The sequence below is a fragment of the Bos indicus genome, chromosome 2, assembly GCF_029378745.1.
Source record: "Bos indicus isolate NIAB-ARS_2022 breed Sahiwal x Tharparkar chromosome 2, NIAB-ARS_B.indTharparkar_mat_pri_1.0, whole genome shotgun sequence".
NCBI classification, from domain to species: Eukaryota; Metazoa; Chordata; class Mammalia; order Artiodactyla; family Bovidae; genus Bos; species Bos indicus.
Genome location: NC_091761.1, coordinates 26,034,085 through 26,057,603, shown reverse-complemented (window position 1 = coordinate 26,057,603; position 23,519 = coordinate 26,034,085). Strand labels below are relative to the sequence as shown.

Genomic DNA, 23,519 nt, shown 5'->3' with positions numbered 1-23,519 from the left:
TTAAGGATTCTTAACTATTATACTTCAATCTTTGTATCTTCTTCCGCTTATTCTCTCTCTCCTTAGCTTATATCTTTCCCCTCTTACCATCTGGTTGATATATCCTGTATAGGATCTGCCACAAAATTGACAAATTCCAGGTAGTCTTTCTTAATTAACTTAGTCTTATTGATAAATCCTTTACTCAGTATGTTCTTGATGAATGTGCTTTAATATTTGACAACTTCCTTTTACACCTTCTAGAGGTATTGTTTGCTAATTGTTTTTCTGTCATTTTTTGCATATATGTTCTCTTAATTCATCTTTTAAAGTAATGGACTCTTTATGAGATGAAATACAGGGAACAGTGAGGGATATGGACATTGGAGACAGAAACACCTATTTGAAACCTGATCCTTCCACTTTTGGAGAAGGAAATGTCAACCCACTCCAGTGTTCTTGCCTGGAGAATCCCAGGGATGGGGGAGCCTTGTGGGCTGCCGTCTATGGGGTCGCACAGAGTCGGACACGACTGATGCGACTTAGCAGCAGCAGCTGCTGCAGCTTTCTACTTTTTAGTTGGACATTTTAAAGAAAATTCCTTCTTTTAAGCTACTTTTTCCCCACATGTAAAACTGGAATAAATCATGATTTAAACCAATGACATTATCTGATGTCAGATGATTTATTTGCTAGCTTTAGTCAAATATGTTCAGGGTCCTGGGTACTACAAAGATAGCCCAATACTCAAGTTACTACCTAAGGGGACTCCTTTGTTCCTCAAACTCTGCTTACTGTGAATTTGCTCACATCCAAAGGAACTGTTCCATATTTGTCTAGTTTTTTTTTTTCCTGCTACTTTGATTTTTTTGTTTTGTTTTTGCTACCTTGGGGATCACGGTCATACTTTGTCCTGGCATCATTTCTTGGGTTACTTACAACATATCTGTGTTTATGTGCATTCATTCATGTAGTCGTTCATTTATTAAAAATTTACTGAGTGCTGCTGTGCTAGGTACTAAAGATACACATGAAACTTGAGTAGGAGCCTACTAGGTCGACAAATTGGGGAGAGCATTCTAAACTGAAGGTATAGCATGTGCAAAGGCCCCAGGGCATGAAAGAACAGGACTTACTTTAGGAGTTCAAGTTCTGCACAGTATAGTACTGCAGCTCTGGGTGAGAGAGGTAGGTGGTTTGAGATGGGATTGAGTAGATAGGCAGGTGTGGCCATCTGTATATCATGGCAAAGAGTTGACGTTTTATCATGCTGGCAATGTAGGCCTACCACAGAATTTTGAAGAAGAAAATAACAAGGTCATATTTGTATATTATAAAGAAGTTCTAGCTTCCAAGTACAAGATGGATTAGAGGGAGATTAATACAGAGGGAGAGAGGAAAATAAGGAGACTATGGAGTAGGCTGATGGAGATAAGTGGACTGAACTAGGCCATGAAAGAGGGAATGGGGTGATGAGAAAGGAATTTAGGAAGCAGAATTGATAGATGTTGGTGTTTGATTGATGTATTAGTTTTCTACTACTGTCATAACAAATTTGTTAGAAATCTAACATGGATCTCACTGCGCTAAAATCAGGGTGTCAGCAGGGCTGCATCCCTTTCTGGAGGCCCCAGGGGAGAATTGATTTCCTTGTTCGTTCAGGTCATTAGCAGAATTCAGCTTCTTGTATTTGCAGAATTGAGATCCCCATTTATTTGCTGGGTAGCAGCTGAGTCCCATTCCCATCTTCCAGAGGCCACGTGCAGTCCTTGGCTTGTGGCTCTCTTTCCTAATCTTCAAAGCCAACAGTGGCAAGTAGAGTACCTTTCACATTTCGATTCTTTCCTACCTCTTCTTTCTTTCTACCTCTCTTTTATGCTTTAAGGGAGCTGAGATTAAATTAAGTTCATCCAGATAATCCAAGGTAATCTTCCATCTCCAGGTCCTTAACTGTAATCATCAGCAAAGTCCCTTTTGCCATAGAAGGTGACATGTTCATAGGCACCAGGTGCTAGAATGTGGACTTCTTTAATAAGGGGAGCCCTTATTCTGTTTTTTTAGATTGGACGTGGGGCCAGTGGGGAGCACTGAACTCAAGTTTCTGACTTCAACTACCAGGTAGAATGCAGATTTAGGAGAAGATGATGGGTTTAATTTTGAACATGCTGACTCTAAGGTGACCCTATGAAATCAAAATGGAAAATCTAATAAATAGTTGGATGCACCAGTGAAAAGGTGGAGGAAAAACCAAGGCAAGAGATAAAGATGAGAAAGCTGCTAATGTATAGTGAGCCCTCAGTGAATGTTTAGAATAGGAGGAGAAGAGAGCTCAGAACAGAATGCTGGGACCAATATATTGTAGTTGCACCAAAGGGAGAAGGACTCACAAAAGGAACTGAAGGAAAACCTACGTCCCATCATGGGGTCTGGGATGTTTGTAGCTTATTTCTTTTTTTCTCCTTACCTGGGCTGCTTGCTCCTCATTCCCTAGTTTCCTGCCTATTCCTAGTATCTGCTTCCCAAAACCAGTTTGTATATTGTACTCTCCTGTCATCATGGATCTTTCCGCTTCAGATCCCATTACTAAACTGCCTGTTGTTTGTTTTTGTTCTGTTTCTGTTCAAGGTGGGAAAAAAAGGAGGGGGGGGAGGAAACCTTCTAAAGAAAATCAAACTGACCCAGCTTATAATTTTGAGTCATGCTTTGGCACAGGTCACTAGATGAAATTTGGATTGGTTATCCTGAGATTGGGTGCCCCCCTTCATCCAATCAGCTGCTTCTCTATTTCAGGAACTAAAATGAATTCAGTCTGACTGTTCAGCAAATCATTTTGTTCCACAGAGGCTTTCAGGGAAGAAGGTTAACTCTATCTCCATCGTATTTGCTAGATCTAAGATTATGATGTCAAAAATGGGCATCACCCCTTGCTGCTAGCCTCACGTAGCTCTAATGCTGTCTATATGCAGGGATCATTTTGTAGAAATTGAATTTGGAGTCCAAATCACAGGAATAAAATCCAGGCAGGGAAACCTCAAATCAAATATAGTCATTTTCCTTTACTGACTAATCTCTTTTCTACATTGCCTTGGTATATTTATAAATATTATCCAAATGAGAACTTGTTATTCAGATTCATGGGCCTTTCAACCACTCAGCATTCAAACATCCTACAGGCTCTCAGCATCCATACACATATGTGAGTGATGCCTGCTGATCTCAGCTATGCTCTGACACTCTTTATCACAAGGAACATGAAGCATTTCTCCTTGTGTTGAGAGACCTTTTTGGGCAGGGTTGCAGCTTTCATCTGTAGTGTTTAGAGGAGCCAAAAAGGCACAACTATTATTATTTGTGCTCTTCCTGCGTATCAGGAGAAAGAAAATTTATATTGCCAATGCAAACAAAGTACTGTAAAGCCTTCAAATTCCTTTTAGTTTTCATTATGCTCAGAGAGTAATCTTTCACAAAACCTCAATTTACTGAACCTAAGTATGATGGATGGACTCCAGGAAAGGTGGGGCATCTACAAGGTCAAATGAGCTTTTCTAAAACTAAATTCCTATGATGTCAAGCTCAGAGAAAGCGTTTCCTTGTGTAGGGTTCATGTGAGGCCGTCATAGGTTGTTGGTGGTGGTAGTGGTGGTTTAGTTACTAAGTCGTGTCCAACTCTTGTGACCTCATGGACTGTAGCCTGCCAGGCTTTTCTGACCATGGGATTCTCCAGGCAAGAATACTGGAGTGAGTTGCTATTTCCTTCTCCAGGGGATCTTTCTGACCCAGGAATTGAACCCGGGTCTCCTGTATTGCAGACAGATTCTTTACCAACTGAGCTATGAGGGGTTGGTGGTAGCCTGGGTGAATGGTGATCTGCTGTTTTCCTCTGTGTCCTGCTGCAGAGGTTCAGGCCGACACATAAACAGTAACCCCTGCTTATAGTTCCTGCTGAGGGACAGACTGGAAACAGGAAGGGACAGTGTTCCTCACACGAGCACGGACACTTCCATCCATTTATCCAGTTGTCTCTTGCGAGGTCACTCTCTAATTGTGACAGAGGTTTGTCCCTCCACGCTTGACTGGCCAAGGTCAAACCTGCTAGGGTTTAATCAAGTGTGCCTACAAGTGACTTACTGGTCACAGTTAATGGTTTTGGAGGTGGATGAAGTCTGTTAGACAGTAAATTGCTTGAGCAGCTCTTCTCTGTGGAACTGACCTCCCTGAGAGCAGAATAAGCAGGAAACCTGAGCAGAATTAGGGAAGTCTGAGCTGTGGAAAGGGCTGTAGAGATGATCTAGAGTAAACTGCTCACCAAGAGCTGCTACCCTGAGGTGAACTGGAAGGACATGTGGACATATAATCTCAAATAGCTAGAGTCAGTAAGAATAGTTCAGCCAAGCTGGTATTAAAGCAGAAGTTATATGATGGTATGTTTGTTATGTAAAGAAGCCCAGGGAAAGTTGAAGGCAAATATTGTTAAATGAATGAGATAGAGGCAGTCTCCAAAATAACTGAAGGGCAGCTTTTCAACGGCTACTCTTTCTAGCTGGGTACACAGGTAATTTTCCTTTGGGTTTCTGAATCAGAAGATCTGAAGAATAATTAAATTCTTATGCAGAACAGGGAAATCGTATAGTTTCTTTCATCATTCTTCCTTTCCCACCTTATCCTTCCCGCCTACTCTCTCTCCAGATCTGAAAGAATCATATGGTCTAGCCTCAAAAGATTACTCATGTTCTTTGAACTTACCAGACTTTTTACAGTTCTGGAACTTGGTACATCTTATTTCCTAAAACTGAGATAGCTTTCCTGTCCTCTATCTTAAAAAACTCCAACCAATTTTCAAGGGTTAGCTGAAGTTCATTTTCACTTTAAAGTCTTCTGGAACTCCCCAGATTGGATAAGCTGCTGCTTTATTATGCTTCCACATATTTTTGTGCTTGTGATATACTTATAAAATTGTTATAATCATATAATGGAGCAATCCTCTGAAATATGATCAGCTCAATTAGAATTAATTACATAAAATAGTGGCTTAAAGAACATGGAAGTTTATTTCTCTGTCCTGTTAAGGAAGACTAGGCAGAAGCAATCTAGAGCTTGTATGGCAGCTTTAAAATGTCATCACGAATCCAACGTCCTGTCTGTCTTCTTTGCCATGGAAGTGAAGTCGCTCAGTCATGTCTGACTCTTTGTGACCCCATGGACTATAGCCCCCCAGTCTCCTCCATCCATGGGACTTTCCAGGCAAGAATACTGGAGTGGGTTGCCATTTCCTTCTCCAGGGGATCTTCCTAACCCAGGGGTTGAACTAGGGTCTCCTGCATTGCAAGCAGACTCTTTACCATCTGAGCCACCAGGGAATCCCTCTTCTTTGCCATACTCAGCTCATAGCTCACATTTTCATTTCACATACAAAATGGCTGCTCATGGTGCAGTCATAACATCCATGTTCCAAGAAGCAGAAAGGAGGAAGAAAATAGATAGCATGTCTATCCTTTTTAAAGAGGACTTTCTAGAAATATCATAGAACAATTTCAGTAGTATATAATTTGGCCAGAACTCAGCCACGTGGCCATATCTAGCTGCACAAAACTCAGGAAAAATATATATGGCAACATTGTATCAGAATAAAAATTGTATTAGAAGAGGTGAGAAAAGGAAGGGTATTGAGAGGCAGCTTACTATCACATTATCAGATACATTTTTTATTTCTGATCATTCATGCTGCTCCCCCTTCTTTGCCGATGGAAGCTGAGCAAACTATGGCTTTAGGGAGCAATTAGAACCCATGTGAAAACAAAGGTGTATAATGGGTTTAAGATTTATAGTCATAGTGCAGGTGTGCAGAACTGTAACTTTCTTCATTTTCTGAACTTGACTTGCCCATAAGCCCCTATTTCCATTTACCACTAGAAAAAACATTCTTTTTAAAAAATATATAAATTTATTTATTTTAACTGGAGGCTAATTACTTTACAATATTGTATTGGTTTCTCCATACATCAACATGAATCCGCCACGGGTGTATACGTGTTCTCCATCCTGAACCCCCCTCCCACCTCCCTCCCCATATCATCCCTCTGGGTCATCCCAGTGCACCAGCCCCGAGCATCCTGTATCATGCATCAAACCTGGACTGGTGATTCATTTCACATGTGATATTATACATGTTTCAATGCCATTCTCCCAAATCATCCCACCCTTGCCCTCTCCCAGAGTCCAAAAGACTGTTTTATACATCTGTGTCTCTTTTGCTATCTTGCATACAGGGTTATCGTTACCATCTTTCTAAATTCCATATATATGCGTTAGTATACTGTATTGGTGCTTTTCTTTCTGGCTTACTTCACTCTGTATAATAGGCTCCAGTTTCATCTACCTCATTAGAACTGATTCACATGTATTCTTTTTAATGGCTGAGTAATACTCCATTGTGTATATGTACCACAGCTTTCTTATCCATTCGTCTGCTGATGGACATCTAGGTTGCCTCCATGTCCTGGCTATTGTAAACAGTGCTGCGATGAACATTGGGGTACACGTGTCTCTTTCCATTCTGGTTTCCTCGGTGTGTATGCCCAACAGTGGGATTGCTGGGTCATATGGCAGTTCTATTTCCAGTTTTTTAAGGAATCTCCACACTGTTCTCCATAGTGGCTGTATTAGTTTGCATTCCCACCAAGAATGTAAGAGGGTTCCCTTTTCTCCACACACTCTCCAGCATTTATTGCTAGAAAAAAAACATTCTTATCAGTTAAAGGTAATGTCACTTCTGTTTTAAAATTGATCCTCTTTGGGTAAATATTCAGCCAAATGCAGGGTTTTGACATTTTCCTTTTCCTGCCTTCTCACCAGGAAGTGGTCTGGTTCCCGGAGTCTTTCTGCAGTTCTCTAGTTCTCTTGGGACCTCCAGTACTTAGGTGTACACCTAACTCCAGTTGCATTAGGTGTCTGTCCTCTTCACTACCCGGGAACTTCTCAGGGTCTGGAACCTTGTCTTAGCTGTTTTGCTTTCTCCGGTGCCTATTGTCAAGGTTGACATATAGGAAAAATTTTTAAAAATGTGACCAGTGAATTTATAAGTATACTTTAAATGTATCATGTAATTAATTCAAGTGGATCATAATAATCTGAAAATCCTGTAAAATTAAAAGTCTTCTCTCAAGCTCATAGCACTTGGCTTATAACTTTCTTATGGCACCAATAATACTCAGCTCTCAGTTATAGTGGCTATGTGCTTGCCTCACCGTTCAATAGTGTCCACTCCCTGAGGGATATTCCTGATCTGTGTAACCTTCAGAGGTCCTGCAGAAAGCTGTGACATAGTAGGCCTTCAGTCAATGGAAATGAGCCACTAAACAAATAGGGATTGGTACTTTATAATTTACCACTGATAAATGACTCCTACCCAGAAATAAATAAGCCTAGATTTTATCAGAGCTATTTAGAACAATATCAGTAAAGATAAGTTGATATTTTGCTTTTAACAAAACAATTTTTTTGTAAGAAAAATGTTTTTGTTTTTCAGAAATCCTCCACCTACTTTACTTCATCCGGAAAAATGGTGTGAAGAATTCAACCACTTCATTTCACAGTGAGTATTTCTTCCACGAAAAAGTGTTCATCCAGCAAGGCCTTGGGCAGTGATTGGAGGAATCCAAGCTGTGGGATTGATTTGGCGCTAGATGTTGTTATGCCTCTAGCGCATCATGGCACAGAATTTGTTCTGGTAAATGATAGACAGTGCTTCTGCAGATTTGAAAAATACGGAATTCCATTTGACTCTTGGTTATAATCAGACCTCCTGATCATATGTGTCACATTTTCTGACTACTCTGTCCTGGGGAAAATATTGCCAAAGTGTCTTGTTTAATAAGAGAGGGGACTCCATATAAACATCTGACACTCACACTTGAGCCAGAGGGGAGACAGAAGATGGCAGCCTTCAGCAGAGGTTTTGCAGCTTGGAATTTAGGCTTTGCTTTAGGATCTGTGGTCTAGGAGCAGGGCTCCAGCTTCCAAGATGATTGAGAGGCAAAGTGAGATCTGGGGCCTGAGGCACCAAGGTGAGAAGCCCCAGCCAGGGCTCAGAGTGTGGAGCACAAGATGAAAACCCAATTGATGGATAATGTGCCTGGTGGGAACTGTGTTACCAGGAACTAGGCAGTATTGCATGGGATGGGAATACCAGACCACCTGACCTGCCTCTTGAGAAACCTGTATGCAGGTCAGGAAGCAACAGTTAGAACTGGACAAGGAACAACAGACTGGTTCCAAATAGGAGAAGGAGTACGTCAAGGCTGTATATTGTCACCCTGCTTATTTAACTTATACGCAGAGTACATCATGAGAAACACTGGGCTGGAAGAAGCACAAGCTGGAATCAAGATTGCCAGGAGAAATATCAATAACCTCAGATATGCAGATGACACCACCCTTATGGCAGAAAGTGAAGAGGAACTATAAAGCCTCTTGATGAGAGTGAAAGAGGAGAGTGAAAAAGCTGGCTTAAAGCTCAACATTCAGAAAACGAAGATCATGGCATCTGGTCCCATCGCTTCATGGGAAATAGATGGAGAAACAGTGGAAACAGTGTCAGACTTTATTTTTTTGGGCTCGAAAATCACTGCAGATGGTGACTGCAGCCATGAAATTAAAAGACGCTTACTCCTTGGAAGAAAGGTTATGACCAACCTAGATAGCATATTCAAAAGCAGAGACATTACTTTACCAACAAAGGTCCATCTAGTTAAGGCTATGGTTTTTCCAGTGGTCATGTATGGATGTGAGAGTTGGACTGTGAAGAAAGCTGAGTGCCAAAGAATTGATGCTTTTGAACTGTGGTGTTGGAGAAGACTCTTGAGAGTCCCTTGGACCGCAAGGAGATCCAACCAGTCCATTCTAAAGGAGATCAGCCCTGGGATTTCTTTGGAAGGAATGATGCTAAAGCTGAAACTGCAGTACTTTTGCTACCTCATGAGAAGAATTGACTCATTGAAAAAGACTCTGATGCTGGGAGGAATTGGGGGCAGGAGGAGAAGGGGACGACAGAGGATGAGATGGCTGGATGGCATCACTGACTTGATGGACATGAGTTTGAGTGAACTCTGGGAGTTGGTGATGGACAGGGAGGCCTGGCGTGCTGCGATTCATGGGGTTGCGAAGAGTCGGACACGACTGAGCAACTGAACTGAACTGAACTGACTGAAGACAGGAGCAGAACCAACAGTAGCACCAATAGGATGGGGACTGAGTGCTGTCGCCTGACGGAGAAACCACACTAGTCCTGAATCTGGGGAAGGTGCTCAGTGTTGGAGCGGTCTATGTAAAGGGGCCTGGTGAACTGTGGGGGGCAGGAATCTAGACAAGGTGATTATAAGCTATAGCGGTGCCCTCAGCATCTAGTGTATCAAACAAGGGGCTCAAGGGTAATGGAGGGAGAAAAGATGTGACCAAAATAGCTGATAAACAGGAAGAAGGAAAGGGTCAATACAAATTTCTCTAACTTATGCCTATGTGCAGACTTAGCTTCCACAAAGACAGTGCAAGGAAGCAAGCTGGGTCTCTTGATCGCCTTACTTAAGCACAGTACAATCCCTTGTTCACAATTCCAAAACCCAAAGAACTCGGAAAAATAGTTTTTTTTTGTATTTGAGTCATTTAGCTGCAAGCCCTGACCTTATGTGAACTGATTTGGTGGCAACACATGATCTAAACTGAAGTGAGGCTATTTATAGCCATTATTTGTCCTACTCAGTGTGAATATTCATGTGAATTGCTGCAGATATATTAATGTGTTTGATTATAGTGTGCTGCCCCAGATCCTGCTGGGATGTTATATAACATACAGTAAATGCACTGATTTACTTTTCTACAATTTGATAAAATTCTGAATTCTGAAACATATTTGGCCCCAAGGGTTTTGTATAAAGAGCTGTGAACCTGTATTTCATTTTCATTTCAAATACAGAGTAATTCAAGGCCCCTGAAATTGTTTGTCCAGTCAATCCCTGCTAGCTTTTTGCTATCATCCTCAGAAGGAAGGAGGGGTAAAGAGGTCCACAACTCTAAGGATGGCTGTGTTGGAATGTGACCATGAAATTCAGGGCCAGGGATGGAGGACATTTTCTTGTCCCTCTGGTCCCCACTCTGATGTTTCTGCAGTGACTGTAGAATGCAAAAGCAGCCGCAAGTCAAGGGTGGTGATAGTGGGCAGTGTTGAGAGGAACAACAGATATAGCAGGAGGGATGATGCTCTCAGAGGAGCAGAGGAAGAGCCACTTCCTGATATTTGGAAGCCAATCGAAGAGGTGGAAGGCACTGGAGAGCTACAGACATCCTGGTGGCTGGAAACACATTTCAGATGACCCCAGAGAAAGAAACCCAGGGGTTAGGGTTCTCATGATTTTGCTGGCAAAGCTGACTCCAGAGTTTTTCTTTTCATTCCATTGCTTCACACAGATGCCCTTGACTGACCTTCTCAAAGCTGTTGACCTAGAAAACCACATCACATACTCACAAATACGCTTTCCTATACCAAACACTGCTACTGCTAAGTCACTGCAGTAGTGTCCAACTTTGTGCGACCCCATAGACGGCAGCATGCCTCTAAAATGTGACTTGACTTACTCACCAAAGTTTTGGCTTCAAGAGTATGTTTGTGTTCTTAAAGTAAGCACAGTATTTAATGGATAGATGTGGGAATAAAGGTACGTAATTGATGATAGGGTTGTGGCTTTCAGGATTAAATATAGTATAGAAGTCCCCCTCTACTATTGATTTTTCTTTATGGCAGATCCCATTATATTCCCATTTAAATCTGGTTAAGTTTTCCCCAACTCTGAGAATTCTATATGTGCTCATTCTGAGTTGCTTTAGACTTAGAAAAATGTTGGTACTAGAAGGGAGGACTCAACACAGAAAACAATGCCTTTAGTATGCATACGTCAGCTACATAGCAAAAGCATCTTATTGAAATGGCAGAGGAGAGAGAGTCTGAAAAGGTTCTAAAGAACCAGTGAAGGTAAAGAGAAATTAAGTGATAGTGTGCTTTATTACTAATTTAAGATATAGAAAAATGTCACCAGTATTATCTTTATTTAATGACTTGTCCTTACTGGTTTTATTAGTGAAAATATTATATGTTATAGGTGTTCATAGATTCTTTCCTGACCTCAGTCCCTCAATTCTATTTTCCCCATAACATCTGAGATTTTTTTAACCATGAATTTTCCTTTTACAAAATTTTTAGGAATATTACTGTCAAGATTAGGAACAATTATTGTATTTTATATCTTTAGGTAGAAAACTATTTACTATTCCAAAGTATTACCCTTTGGTTATTAGGAACCAGCCTACCAAATGCGATTTTAATTTTCTATTTCGTTCTATTTATTCAAATCTCTAATTAAATGTAAACAAATATACTCACTGGGTTAGAAATGTCTATTTAAAGAGAGAGCCTTACCTTACTCATCTTGGGAAGGAAAAGGGAAAACTATGAAGGATTAAGATCTTCAGATCATAAACTTTTCGTTATTGCTGAAACTGAGGTGGGAAGAGGGTTATCTGGTAAATTTTTTTAGCCTGAATTATCTAGATAATTTCTTCAACTTCCATTGTGGATGGAGCCACGGTGCCTTGATTTAAAGTAAACTAAACTAGTTCTTTCTAAAGAATAAATAGGACTAGAAAAATTTAAGTTTTAAAATCTTTAATACCTGGTTCTCATGTAACTGCTGAGCCATATCAGCGTCAATTCAATAATTTAAGTCTTTCTTGGTCCATGATGGTCACCATTCATCAAAGGACCTCATGGCTTCTCATTGTTGCTGCAGGGATCTGAAGGAATTGGTCAGGCTGCAGCCCAGTGATCACAGCTATGTAGACAGGGGACTCTGTGTGTGTGTGTGTGTGTGTGTGTGTGTGTGTGTGTGTGTGAGAGAGAGAGAGAGAGAGAGAGAGAGAAAGAGCAAGAGCAAGTGCAATAAGTGCTGGGGTGGGAGCAGAGGCAGGCTATAAGTGTCAGGAAGTAGCTTAATGTTTTTAGATATGTTTCCAGCATTCTTCTTAATTTGGAGACAGCAGAAGAGATTTTAAATTCTGAAATCCTATTAGTAAACCTATTTTGAGGGTTAAAAAAAAAGAAACATCAGCCTGTTTGGTTTTGAACCTTTGGTCGTTAGTGATAATTGACTCATTTACGTGTGTTAGCTAAGCATTTGCCAAAGCATGACTCCTGACAGCTTAGTTATGATAAATTAAACATGATGCTCACATGAATTCTGCACTGCTTTTTATCCAGATGCTAGGACCCTGCCTGATGTTTTTTGTCACCTTTGTAATGTGCAGCTGGCTTTGTAGCGATTTCATTATCAGCCCTTTACCCTTTGGCTAAAGCTATTTGCATAACAAGGTTATCTGGTTGAAGTCCCAGACAGATTTCTATTTTGTCTGGAAGCTCCATTCAGAAGTAGCCTTTTGATAAGATGACAATAATTTTCCTTTACCAAGTTCTCTTTGGTTCTGAAGGACGTCACTTCTCTTTTTAGTTCAAACCAATATCAGGTCTTTGGACTAATCTACAAAAATTCTTTACCAACCTTTGGTCAAAAGGTATCTGTGAGCTGTGCTTTTTCATTTGCCTCTGAAACTTTTGGGGTTTTATTAGAAATTAGATTTAGGACTTCATCATCAATGTCTTTTGAGCCGATTAGTGAGACAATAAAGATGGATTTCTCTTAGTCAAGGGCAAATCCGCCAAGAATACTATGACTATTCAGCATCAGACTCATTGATGACTTGAACCACATGATTGCCCATGCACACACCTCTTTCCAGGGCTGGCTGGCTTAAGTAGCTAAGCGTGCAGGTGGTTTCCCGGAGTGAGCATCGTGGTCATGCCTGCCATGTAGTTATGAAATGCTGAGGCAACCTTTCCTATCCCTGCAAATGACATTCAGATGGCTATAAACAGTTGCACTGAATGTTAACAAGGTGAGATCACTCTGAGCTACAAAACTACTAAAACAAATGGGCATTTACATAAATTTATTCCTTAAAAATTGAAACTCAGACCTGGAACATCTGCTTTTCTCTAGGCCTGAATGTTTGTAAAGGTAATCATTTTGGAATGGTTAATTTCTTGACATCGATTGTACTCCCTCCAAGGCAACAATTCTCAGCCCTTCGCCATTCTCCATTTTGCATTTCAAGGCAGCTTAATTCCACATGGCTTTATAGTATCAGTGAACAGCACTCTTGGAATGATAAATATCCTAACTCAGAGACTGATAAGGTTCCACAAATATTCTTGGCTTTTTAAGTCCTGATGGATTCTCAGGTGGCTATGCACAGGGTTAATATCGCCTGAGTAGAAGGATACAATAACCTTTATTTATATTACTTCACGAATTGGTAATTCTAATTAAAATGAGCAGTGGTATCTCTGGTGACAGACTCTTTCCATTTTAGATTTATTTAGCCAATGATTAGCATTATGGTTTCTTGAATTAATTAGCATCTCTTGAGCTATAGGGAATTAGTGAATTAATAAAAACTGATGGAGAAGTTAAAAAAATTCTAATTTAAAAAACTCCCAATTCTCCTGTCCTCTCTAAACATATTGATCAATATATTTATAAATGCAACCCAACTTCTTTCTCATTTTGAAAAACTGAGATTTTTTTTTCCCCTTCATGAGAAGAATAAAGCTGTGTGTTTCAAGGTTATATCTCCCTGAAGAGCATCTAATTTTGATTACCTAATAGATCATCTAAAAACACCAAGGGCCCGATTCAATCTCACTTATACTCCACCTGTAAACTCAGCTGATAAAATCTGCTTTTCTCATGGTACAAACCTTAGTGTGACTTGAAGTTTGAAACACAGTGTAATATCTGCACATACCTGAAATATACTGTTGTCCTGAGAACTGTGGCAACGAGGAGTTCAGCCTAATCCAAAATAAGCAAATGGCATGGTAAAGTAGGTGCCCCAGACTCTTGTCAGAATATTCTGTTTATTTCCCAACAAATGCACTTGGAACTTGTAAGAGACCAAGTCTGTAGCATATGTCATAGATTTCATATTAGTGCTTGTACCATATTATGTTAAGTGACTTTTATTTTAATTTTTTTATTAATTTTTTTGGAGTATAGTTTCTTTGTAATGTTGTGTTAGTTTCTGCTGTACACCAAAGTGATTCAGTTTTATATATATATCATATATAGCTCTTACTCATGCCAGTGATTCAGTTTTTATATATATATATATATATATATGAAAGAGTGCATATACTCTTTCTCAGATTCCCTTCCCATTTATGTCCCCACAGAGCACTGAGGAGAGGTCCCCGTGCTAGGCAGTATGTTCTCATCCATTGTCCATTTTATGTAAGGTAGTGTATATGTATCAATTTCAGTCTCCGAATCCATCCCACCCCTTACCTTCTCTCTTGGTAACCATAAGTTTGTTTTCTACATCTGTGACTCTATTTCTGCTTTGCGAATAAGTTCATCTGCACTATTTTTCTAGATCCACATGTAAGCGATACTATGCAATATTTGTCTTTCTCTTTCTGACTTACTTCACTCTATATGACAATCTCTAGGTCCATACGTGTTGCTGCAAATGGCATTATTTCATTCCTTTTTGTGGCTGAGTATGTGTGTGTGTGTGTGTGTATAGACACACACACACACACACACACACACACACACACACACACACACTACATCTCTTTTATCCGTTCCCCTGCTGATGGATATTTAGGTTGTTTCCATGTCCTGGCTATTGTAAATAGTGCCACAGTGAACATCCAGGTACATGCATCCTTTCAAATTATGGCTTTCTTCAGATATATGTCCAGGTGTGGGATTGATCCAGCAATATTTTTAGTTTCTTAAGGAAACTCCATACTGTTCTCCATAGTGATTATGCTAATTTACATTCCCACCAACAGTGTAAGAGGATTCCCTTTTGTCCACGCTGTCTCCAGCATTTATTGTTTGTAGATTTTTTTTTGTTAGATGACTTTTAGATAAGGTTAGTCTGAATTTACCATCTATACCATTTATTCAAAAAAAGAAAACACATGCTTGAGTTTCATAACGTACATCAAAAAGAATCTGCAGTTGAAATAGACAAGTGATAGTCGGCAGTGAGCTGTGTGCATGGGCTAGGGGTGGAGAGATGGTGGCATGGCTCACACATCTGTCCATGTCCTTTCATTCTCAGCCCTTCCCCAAGTGCAGCTGGGCTCATCATCAAGACGAGGCAGCCATGGGAGAGCAGTGTGTGCTATCCAGCAGTGTCACTTAATAGCTCTGTAACCCTGGGGAAAGTATTTAACCTCTCTGATCCTTGGTATTCAGTTGTCAAATTGGGGCTGAGAATACCTGTCTCAGAAGGTTACTGTAAGGGTGACATTATATAATGTATATGTAGAACCTGGAAGATAATTATAATAATAACTAACATATATAGCTCTTACTCATGCCAGGCTCTGTTCCCTACACATCATCAGTTCACTCAGTGCAGTCAATCAGTCGTGTCTGACTCTTTGCAACCCCATGGACTGCAGCACACCAGGCCTCCCATTGCCAACTCCCAGAGTTTATTCAAACTCATGTCCATTGAGTTGGTGACGCCATCTAGCCATTGCATCCTCTCTCGTCCCCTTCTCTCCTGTCTTCAGTCTTTCCCACCATCAGGGTCTTTTCCAATGAGTCAGTTCTATGCTTCAGGTGGCCAAAGTATTGGAGTTTCAGCTTCAGCATCAGTTCTTCCACTGAATATTCAGGACTGATTTCCTTTAGAATGGACTGGTTAGATCTCCTTGCAGTGCAAGGGACTCTCAAGAGTCTTCTCCAACACCACAGTTGAAAAGCATCATTTGTTCACGGTGCTCAGCTTTCTTTATAGTCCAACTCTCACATCCATACATAACTACTGGAAAAACAATAGCTTTGACTAGGCAGACCTTTGTTGGTAAAATAATGTCTCTGCTTTTTAATATGCTGTCTGGGTTGGTCATAACTTTTCTTCCAAGGAGCAAGCATCTTTTAATTTCATGGCTGCAATCACCATCTGCAGTGATTCTGGAGCCCCCAAAAATAAAGTCTCTCACTATTTCCACTGTTTCCCCATCTATTTGCCAAGAAGTGATGGGACCAGATGCTAGATCTTAGTTTTCTGAACTTTGAGCTTTAAGCCAACTTTTTCATTCTCCTCTTTCACTTTCATCAAGAGAATTTTTAGTTCTTCATTTTCTGCCATAAGGGTGATGTCATCTGCATATCTGAGGTTATTGATATTTCTCCCAGCAGTCTTGATTCCAGCTTGTGCTTCATCCAGCCCGGCGTTTCTCATGACGTACTCTGTATATTCGTTAAATAAGCAGGATGACAATATACAGCCTTGACATACTTCTTTCTCTATTTGGAACCAGTCTGTTGTTCTATGTCCAGTTCTAACTGTTGCTTCCTGACCTGTATACAGATTTCTCAAGAGGCAGGTCAGGTGGTCTGGTATTCCCATCTCTTTCAGAATTTTCCAGAATTTGTTGTGGCCCACACAATCAAAGGCTTTGGCATAGTCAATAAAACAGAAGTAGATATTTTTCTGGAACTCTCTTGCTTTTTCGATGATCTAACGGATGGTGGTAATTTGATCTCTGGTTCCTAAATCCAGCTTGAACATCTGGAAGTTCACGGTTCATGTACTGTTGAAGCCTGGCTTGGAGAATTTTGAGCATTACTTTGCTAATGTGTAAGATGAGTGCAATTGTGCAGTAGTTTGAGTATTCTTTGGCATTACCTTTCTTTGGGATTGGAATGAAAACTGACCTTTTCCAGTCTATGGCCACTACTGACTTTTCCAAATTTGCTGGCATATTGAGTGCAACACTTTCACAGCATCATCTTTTAGGATTTGAAATAGGTCAACTGGAATTCCATCACCTCCACTAGCTTTGTTCGTACTGATGCTTTCCAAGGCCCACTTGATTTCACATTCCAGGATGTCTGGCTCTAGGTTGTGATCACACTATCGTGCTTATCTGGGTCATGAAGATCTTTTTTGTATAGTTCTTCTGTGTATTCTTGCCACCTCTTCTTAATATCTTCTGCTTCTGTTAGGTCCATACCTTTCTGTCCTTTATTGTGCCCATCTTTGCATGAAATGTTCCCTTGGTATCTCTAAGTTCCTTGAAGAGATCTCTAGACTTTCCCATTCTATTGTTTTCCTCTATTTCTTTACATTGATCGCTGAGGAAACCTTCTTATCTCTCCTTGCTATTCTTTGGAACTCTGCATTCAAATGGGTATATCTTTCCTTTTCTCCTTTGCCTTTTGCTTCTCTCCTATTCACAGCTATGTGTAAGGCCTCCTCAGACAACCATTTTGCTTTTTTGCATTTCTTTTCCATGGGGATGGTCTTGATCACTGCCTTCTGTACAATGTCATGAACTTCCGTCCATAGTTCTTCAGGCACTCTATCATATCTAATTCCTTGAATCTATTTGTCACTTCCACTATATAATCATAAGGGATTTGATTCAGACTTAAATTGAAGAAAGTAGGGAAAACCACTAGACCATTCAGATATGACCTACATGTCATATACTTTGCTTAATCCTCACAGTTCTATAAAGTAGTTCTAATATTATCCCTATTTAATAGAAAGTGAGGTCAAAAGAGGCCATGTCCCAAGACCACAGCTGTTAAGGAGTAGAGCTGGAATTTCAACCCCAAGAAGACTTGCTTCATGTGCATTTGTGCCCAGCCAACAGTGGCTATTATTTTTATGTTTCGTAATTGGCCATATCACCGTTCTGAAACTGACTTTTGAAAGTGTCACTGGCTCCTTCCTTTTCCCTGCCATCGTGGGATGTGTGGTTGATTCTGTTCTTCTCACAAGACTTTCAGGATCAAGTAATTCCTGGCCAAGAAACAAAAGCAGAACTGTCCAATCCCCCAGTGGATTCTAATAGGAAAACTAGTCTTAAAATCAGGTACAACTCTAAGAGGAGACAGTGGAGAAGAACCAAGCTGGGTCTGTATGCACTTGCATATACTTCTTACCACATCAAGATGAAGACATCACCACTCTCTGGAGAGTTGGGCATTTGTGAGAAGCGGGGAGGGATATTATTTTTCTTTTTGTTTCTTTGCCTCTGTACTAGTAGGTTCAGTAATATATGTGTGAAACCTCTAGTTTAGGAAAAAAGAGAGTGTCAATGACCTCATTTTTGACACCTCTGGAATCTGTTGTCCAATTTCTGTTTATTTAGACTTCAGCTTGCCGACTTCCACAGCTCAGGACACACACACACACACTCCTCAGCTCCCTTCTCAAGGGTGCAGGCCCTTCAAGCTCAGCCTGGGGGAACCAGCCCTAGCAGGAGTCACAGTGCTTGAAGTGCAGACAATCTTAGCTCCCCCCACATCCCAGGGCATACCTCGTACAGGCTGAGCACTTCTGTCTCTGCTGCAGCCGGCCATGTGTTTCTACATAAGTAGGGAGCAGTGGGACAGGAAACTGTTGCCAGGACCCTGGAAGGCAGAACCCACAGTGCATGGCACCTGTCTGTGAAGTGAAGTGAAAGTTGCTCAGTCATGGCTGACTCTTTGCCACCCCATGAACTATACAGTCCTTGGAATTCTCCAGGACTGAATACTGGAATGGGTAGACTTTCCCTTCTTCAGGGGATCTTCCCAACCCAGGGATCGAAGCCAGGTCTCCTGCATTGCAGGCAGATCCTTTACCAGCTGAGCCACAAGGGAAGCCCAAGAATACTGGAGTGGGTAGCCTATCCCATCTCCAGCAGATCTTCCCAACCCAGGAATCAAACCAGGGTCTCCTGCATCGCAGGCAGATTCTTTACCAACTGAGCTATCAGGGAAGCCATGGGAGGAGACAAACGCTACAGACAGGGAAGAGTTAAACAGGATGCCACTATTTTTAGCATGGGGAAGGGTCTTTTTAGAGAATATATGTTGGAGAGATTAACAGTTTAGCGTCTGAAATCAGGTTGTAGTCTAGCATTGCCACTGAGAATTTTCACCTTGAACAGGTTACTTAACCTCTCTGAGCCTCAGTTTCTTTATCTGTAAAATGGGAGTTCTAGTTAGCACTTAACCACTTGAGATTAAGACTGCTGTGAAAGAAAATCCCAAATAACAGTGGCTTAAATAAGGTAGATTTTTATTTCTTTTCACATAAAGTAAGCTGGGTGTTAAAACTTGCATGTACTGCTGGTCTGGCAGGGCACGTGGCACCCACCCAGACTCCTGCCCCCGTGCTGCCCAGTAAGTGTTGTTTCCATTCCCTCATGGACCAAGATAGCTGCTGTAGCTCCAACATTTATGGGCAGATGGAAGGAGATAAAAATGAAAGCTTCCTTTCTTGAAGAAGACTTTCTGGCAAATCCATACGATATATTGTTAACTGCAATTTATCATGTAGCCACATATAGCTACAAAGGAAGATAAGAAATGCAGTCCTTGAACAGGGCAGCCACAGGCTCAGGTTGGTACCAAGGTGCTATCCTTATGGCTCGTGAAGAGCATGTAGACAGGTAGTAATCCACAATTAGGTTCTTTATGGAGTGTTGAAAGAAGTGAGGTACAGACTGAAAGTTCAGCAAATGTAAGTGGTCACAATGAATTTTGTAACTCACAACAACAATGATGCCAACAGATGAGAGAGTCAGGAAGTAGATCCAGGTGGTGGATGTTGAGGAAAGCCAATCGTGACCCCCACCAAGGCTGACCTGTGGGCTAGGAGAGATGAGATTGTAAGGATAAGATGGGAAAATGGAGTGGCCTGGTTGATACCCTTCCTGGGTCTTCTCCCAAGGGCTGTGAAGGTCTTACAGTTTGATGCTAAGCCCCAGATTCTTGCCTGCTTGCTCCTCCATTCTGAGGACACTATAGTTTCCATTGTGAAGTTTCCACTGGCTATGGTGAAAAAAACACATCTGGGTTGGGATCAGTAAGTGTTTTAATTAGAAATGGAAATGAAGGCTCATGTCGTAGTACTACATTCTTCCAGCCTACTGATAATTTCTGGCAGGGTTAAAAATAGCAGATATCACCCTTTGAGGGTGATGAAGAAAGGGCTGGTTTTTGTTGTTGTTTGTTTTTAAGTGGATTCAAAATTTATAACAGTGATTTTAAATACGGTAAGTCATCATAGATACTTTTGATCTTTCATCTCCTTCTAGGTATGTGTGTGACTTCTGGTGACCCCTCAGTATTTTTATTTGAAACTTGATCAAGTGTGTGATATAGCTATCATACTAGGTTAATGAGTGGGGGGAAATATCCCATAATTGATTTTTTATGTGAAGGACTATTGATTGGCTTTTTGAAAGAAGAATTTTATTTAAAGTGTTCTATATTTTAGTGATGGAATTCCAGTTGAGCTATTTCAAATCCTGAAAGATGATGCTGTGAAAGTGCTACACTCAATATGCCAGCAAATTTGGAAAACTCAGCAGTGGCCACAGGACTGGAAAAGGTCAGTTTTCATTCCAATCCTAAAGAAAGCAATGCCAAAGAATGCTCAAACTACTGCACAATTACACTCATCTCACACGCTAGTAAAGTAATGCTCAAAATTCTCCAAGCCAGGCTCCAGCAATACCTGAACTTCCAGATGTTCAAGCTGGTTTTAGAAAAGGCAGAGGAACCAGAGATCAAATTGCCAACATCCGCTGGATCATGGAAAAAGCCAGAGAGTTCCAGAAAAACATCTATTTCTGCTTTATTGACTATGCCAAAGCCTTTGGCTGTGTGGATCCCAATAAACTGTGGAAAATTCATAAAGAGATGGGAATACCAGACCACCTGACCTGCCTCTTGAGAAACCTATATGCAGGTTAGGAAGCAACAGTTAGAACTGGACATGGAACAACAGACTGGTTCCAAATAGGAAAAGGAGTATGTCAAGGCTGTATATTGTCACCCTGCTTATTTAACTTCTATGCTGAGTACATCATGAGAAACACTGGGCTGGAAGAAGCACAAGGTGGAATCAAGATTGCCGGGAGAAATATCAATAACCTCAGATATACAGATGATACCACCCTTGTGGCAGAAAGTGAAGAGGAACTAAAAAGCCTCTTGATGAAAGTGAAAGTGGAGAATGAAAAAGTTGGCTTAAAACTCAACATTCAGAAAACTAAGATCATGGCATCTGGTCCCATCACTTCATGGGAAATAGATGGGGAAACAGGGGAAACAGTGTCAGACTTTATTTTTGGGGGCTCGAAAATCACTGCAGATGGTGATTGCAGTCATGAAATTAAAAGATGCTTACTCCTTGGAAGGAAAGTTATGACCAACCTAGATAGCATATTCAAAAGCAGAGACATTACTTTGCTAACAAAGGTCTGTCTAATCAAGGCTATGGTTTTTCCAGTGGTTATGTATGGATGTGAGAGTTGGACTGTGAAGAAAGCTGAGTGCTAAAGAATTGATGCTTTTGAACTATGGTGTTGGAGAAGACTCTTGAGAGTCCCTTGGACTGCAAGGAGATCCAACCAGTCCATTCTAAAGGAGATCAGTCTTGGGTGTTCTTTGGAAGGACTGATGCTAAAGCTGAAACTCCAGTACTTTGGCCACCTCACGCGAAGAGTTGACTCATTGAAAAAGACTCTGATGCTGGGAGGGCTTGGGGGCAGGAGGAAAAGGGGACGACAGAGGATGAGATGGCTGGATGGCATCACCGACTCGATGGACATGAGTTTGAGTGAACTCTGGGAGTTGGTGATGGACCAGGGACCCCTGGCATGCTGCAATTCATGGAGTCACAAAGAGTCAGACACAACTGAGCGACTAAACTGAACTGAACTGATATTTTAGTGAATAGTGAGAATTCTTGCTTTCAGTGGAGGCCCAAAACTTAAACTCTTAGACTCAGGCAGTCTTCCTCACACAGGTGCAGTAAACGTGGCCTTGATCATCCCGTGATATGGGTTGAATTGTGCCCCTAAAATTTCATATGTTGAAGTCCCAACTCTCCATATTTCAGAATGTGACCTTATTTGGAAATAGGGACATTGTACCTGTAATTAGTTGAGATGAAATCATATTAGAGTAGGGTGGATGCCTAATTTGGTGTAACTAGTAAAATTCCCTGGTGGCTCAGATGGTAAAGAATCTGCCTGAAATGTGGGAGACCTGGGTTCCATCCCAGGGTCGGGAAGATCCCCTGGAGGAGGGCATGGCAACCCACTCCAGTATTCTTGCCTGGAGAATTCCATGGACAGAAGAGCCTGGCAGGCTACAGTCCATGGGTCACAAAGAGTGACCTTTAAAAGGGGGAATTTGAATTCAGACACAGCCAGAGAAAATGCCGTGTGAAGATTGGAGCTATGTTGCCACAAAGCAAGGAACCACCGTCAGCTACAAATGAGGCTTGAGTAGATCCTTCTCTAGCACCTTCAGAGGCAGCATGGCTCTACCTATCTTAAATCTTGATCTCAGACTTCTAGGCTCCAGAACTGTGAGAGAATAAATATCAGTTTGTGGTACTTTGTTACGGCAGCCCTAGGAAACCAATATAGCCCATGACTTGGTGGTTGAAAGTCAAGTGAAAGTGTTAGTCACTCAGTCGTGTCCAACTCTTTGTGACCCCACGGACTGTAGCCCACCAGGCTCCTCTGTCCATGGAATTCTCCAGGCAAGAATACTGGAGTGGGTTGCTATGCCCTTCTCCAGGGTGTCTTCCTGACCCAGGGATGGAACCCGGGTCTCCTGCATTGCAGGCAGATTCTTTACCATCTGAGCCACCAGGGAAGCTTGGCTTTGTGGTTCAATGTCTTCAAGTCATTTGTTCTCTCCAGGCCTCTGCTTCCTAAGTTGTGGATGAGGATAGCAATGTCTACCCATCTACCAGTGAGGATAGTGTAAAATCCTTTAGTACCCACAACCTCAGCACAACCTCAAGTATTAGTATTACACCACAGAGTCATAGTGTATTTTCTTCCTTTACTTTCCTTCCTCCCTTTTTTCCCTTTCCTTTTTTTAAAAAAATGTCTCAAATGTTAAGGGTTTGTGTTAAATTCCTCTTCCCAAGCCTATTGACCAATAGTAAAAGAGGGATGTTTTTGTACTTGTCAATGATTTGCTGGCCTTTATTAAGAACTTCAAGAACCAAATATACTTTTTGCTCTAAGATTTCATAGTCACATGTGCTTCTCTGAGAGGAACAACTTACAATAGAAAGAGATGACCAGTTGGTGTCATCCTGCATCCCAGCACTAACCACCAGATCACCTTTTTAGAATGCTGTGTTAGAAGGATTCAGAGGCTACATCCAGGATAGAGGATCATGATCGCTTAGTGATATTTGCTGTGAACCTGAACTGGGTAACTTGTACCACTGTAGATCTTTTTAATTATGACCAGGGTCTCTGCTATGTGAAAATCTTTGTTCTTGGCAAAACTCATTCCAAAGCAAAGAAAGTTTACACTCAACTAAATAAGATATAGCATAAAAGATACTTGAGAGTTAAAATAAAATTAGTTGAATAA

General features: G+C 41.1%; 1 protein-coding gene across 11 annotated transcripts in view; it reads left to right on the top strand.

Moving 5' to 3' along the window:
• Positions 1–23,519, top strand: part of MYO3B (myosin IIIB) — a 486,811-nt gene that overhangs the window by 143,279 nt on the left and 320,013 nt on the right. For all 11 annotated transcript variants that reach the window (XR_011570836.1, XM_070803483.1, XM_070803516.1 and 8 more), the window contains one exon: positions 7,505–7,570. Coding sequence is in view for 10 of the 11 variants with exons in the window: in XM_070803483.1 (XP_070659584.1) it covers positions 7,505–7,570 (66 nt within the window). In the remaining variant the exon portion in view is untranslated. The remainder of the gene's footprint in view (positions 1–7,504; positions 7,571–23,519) is intronic.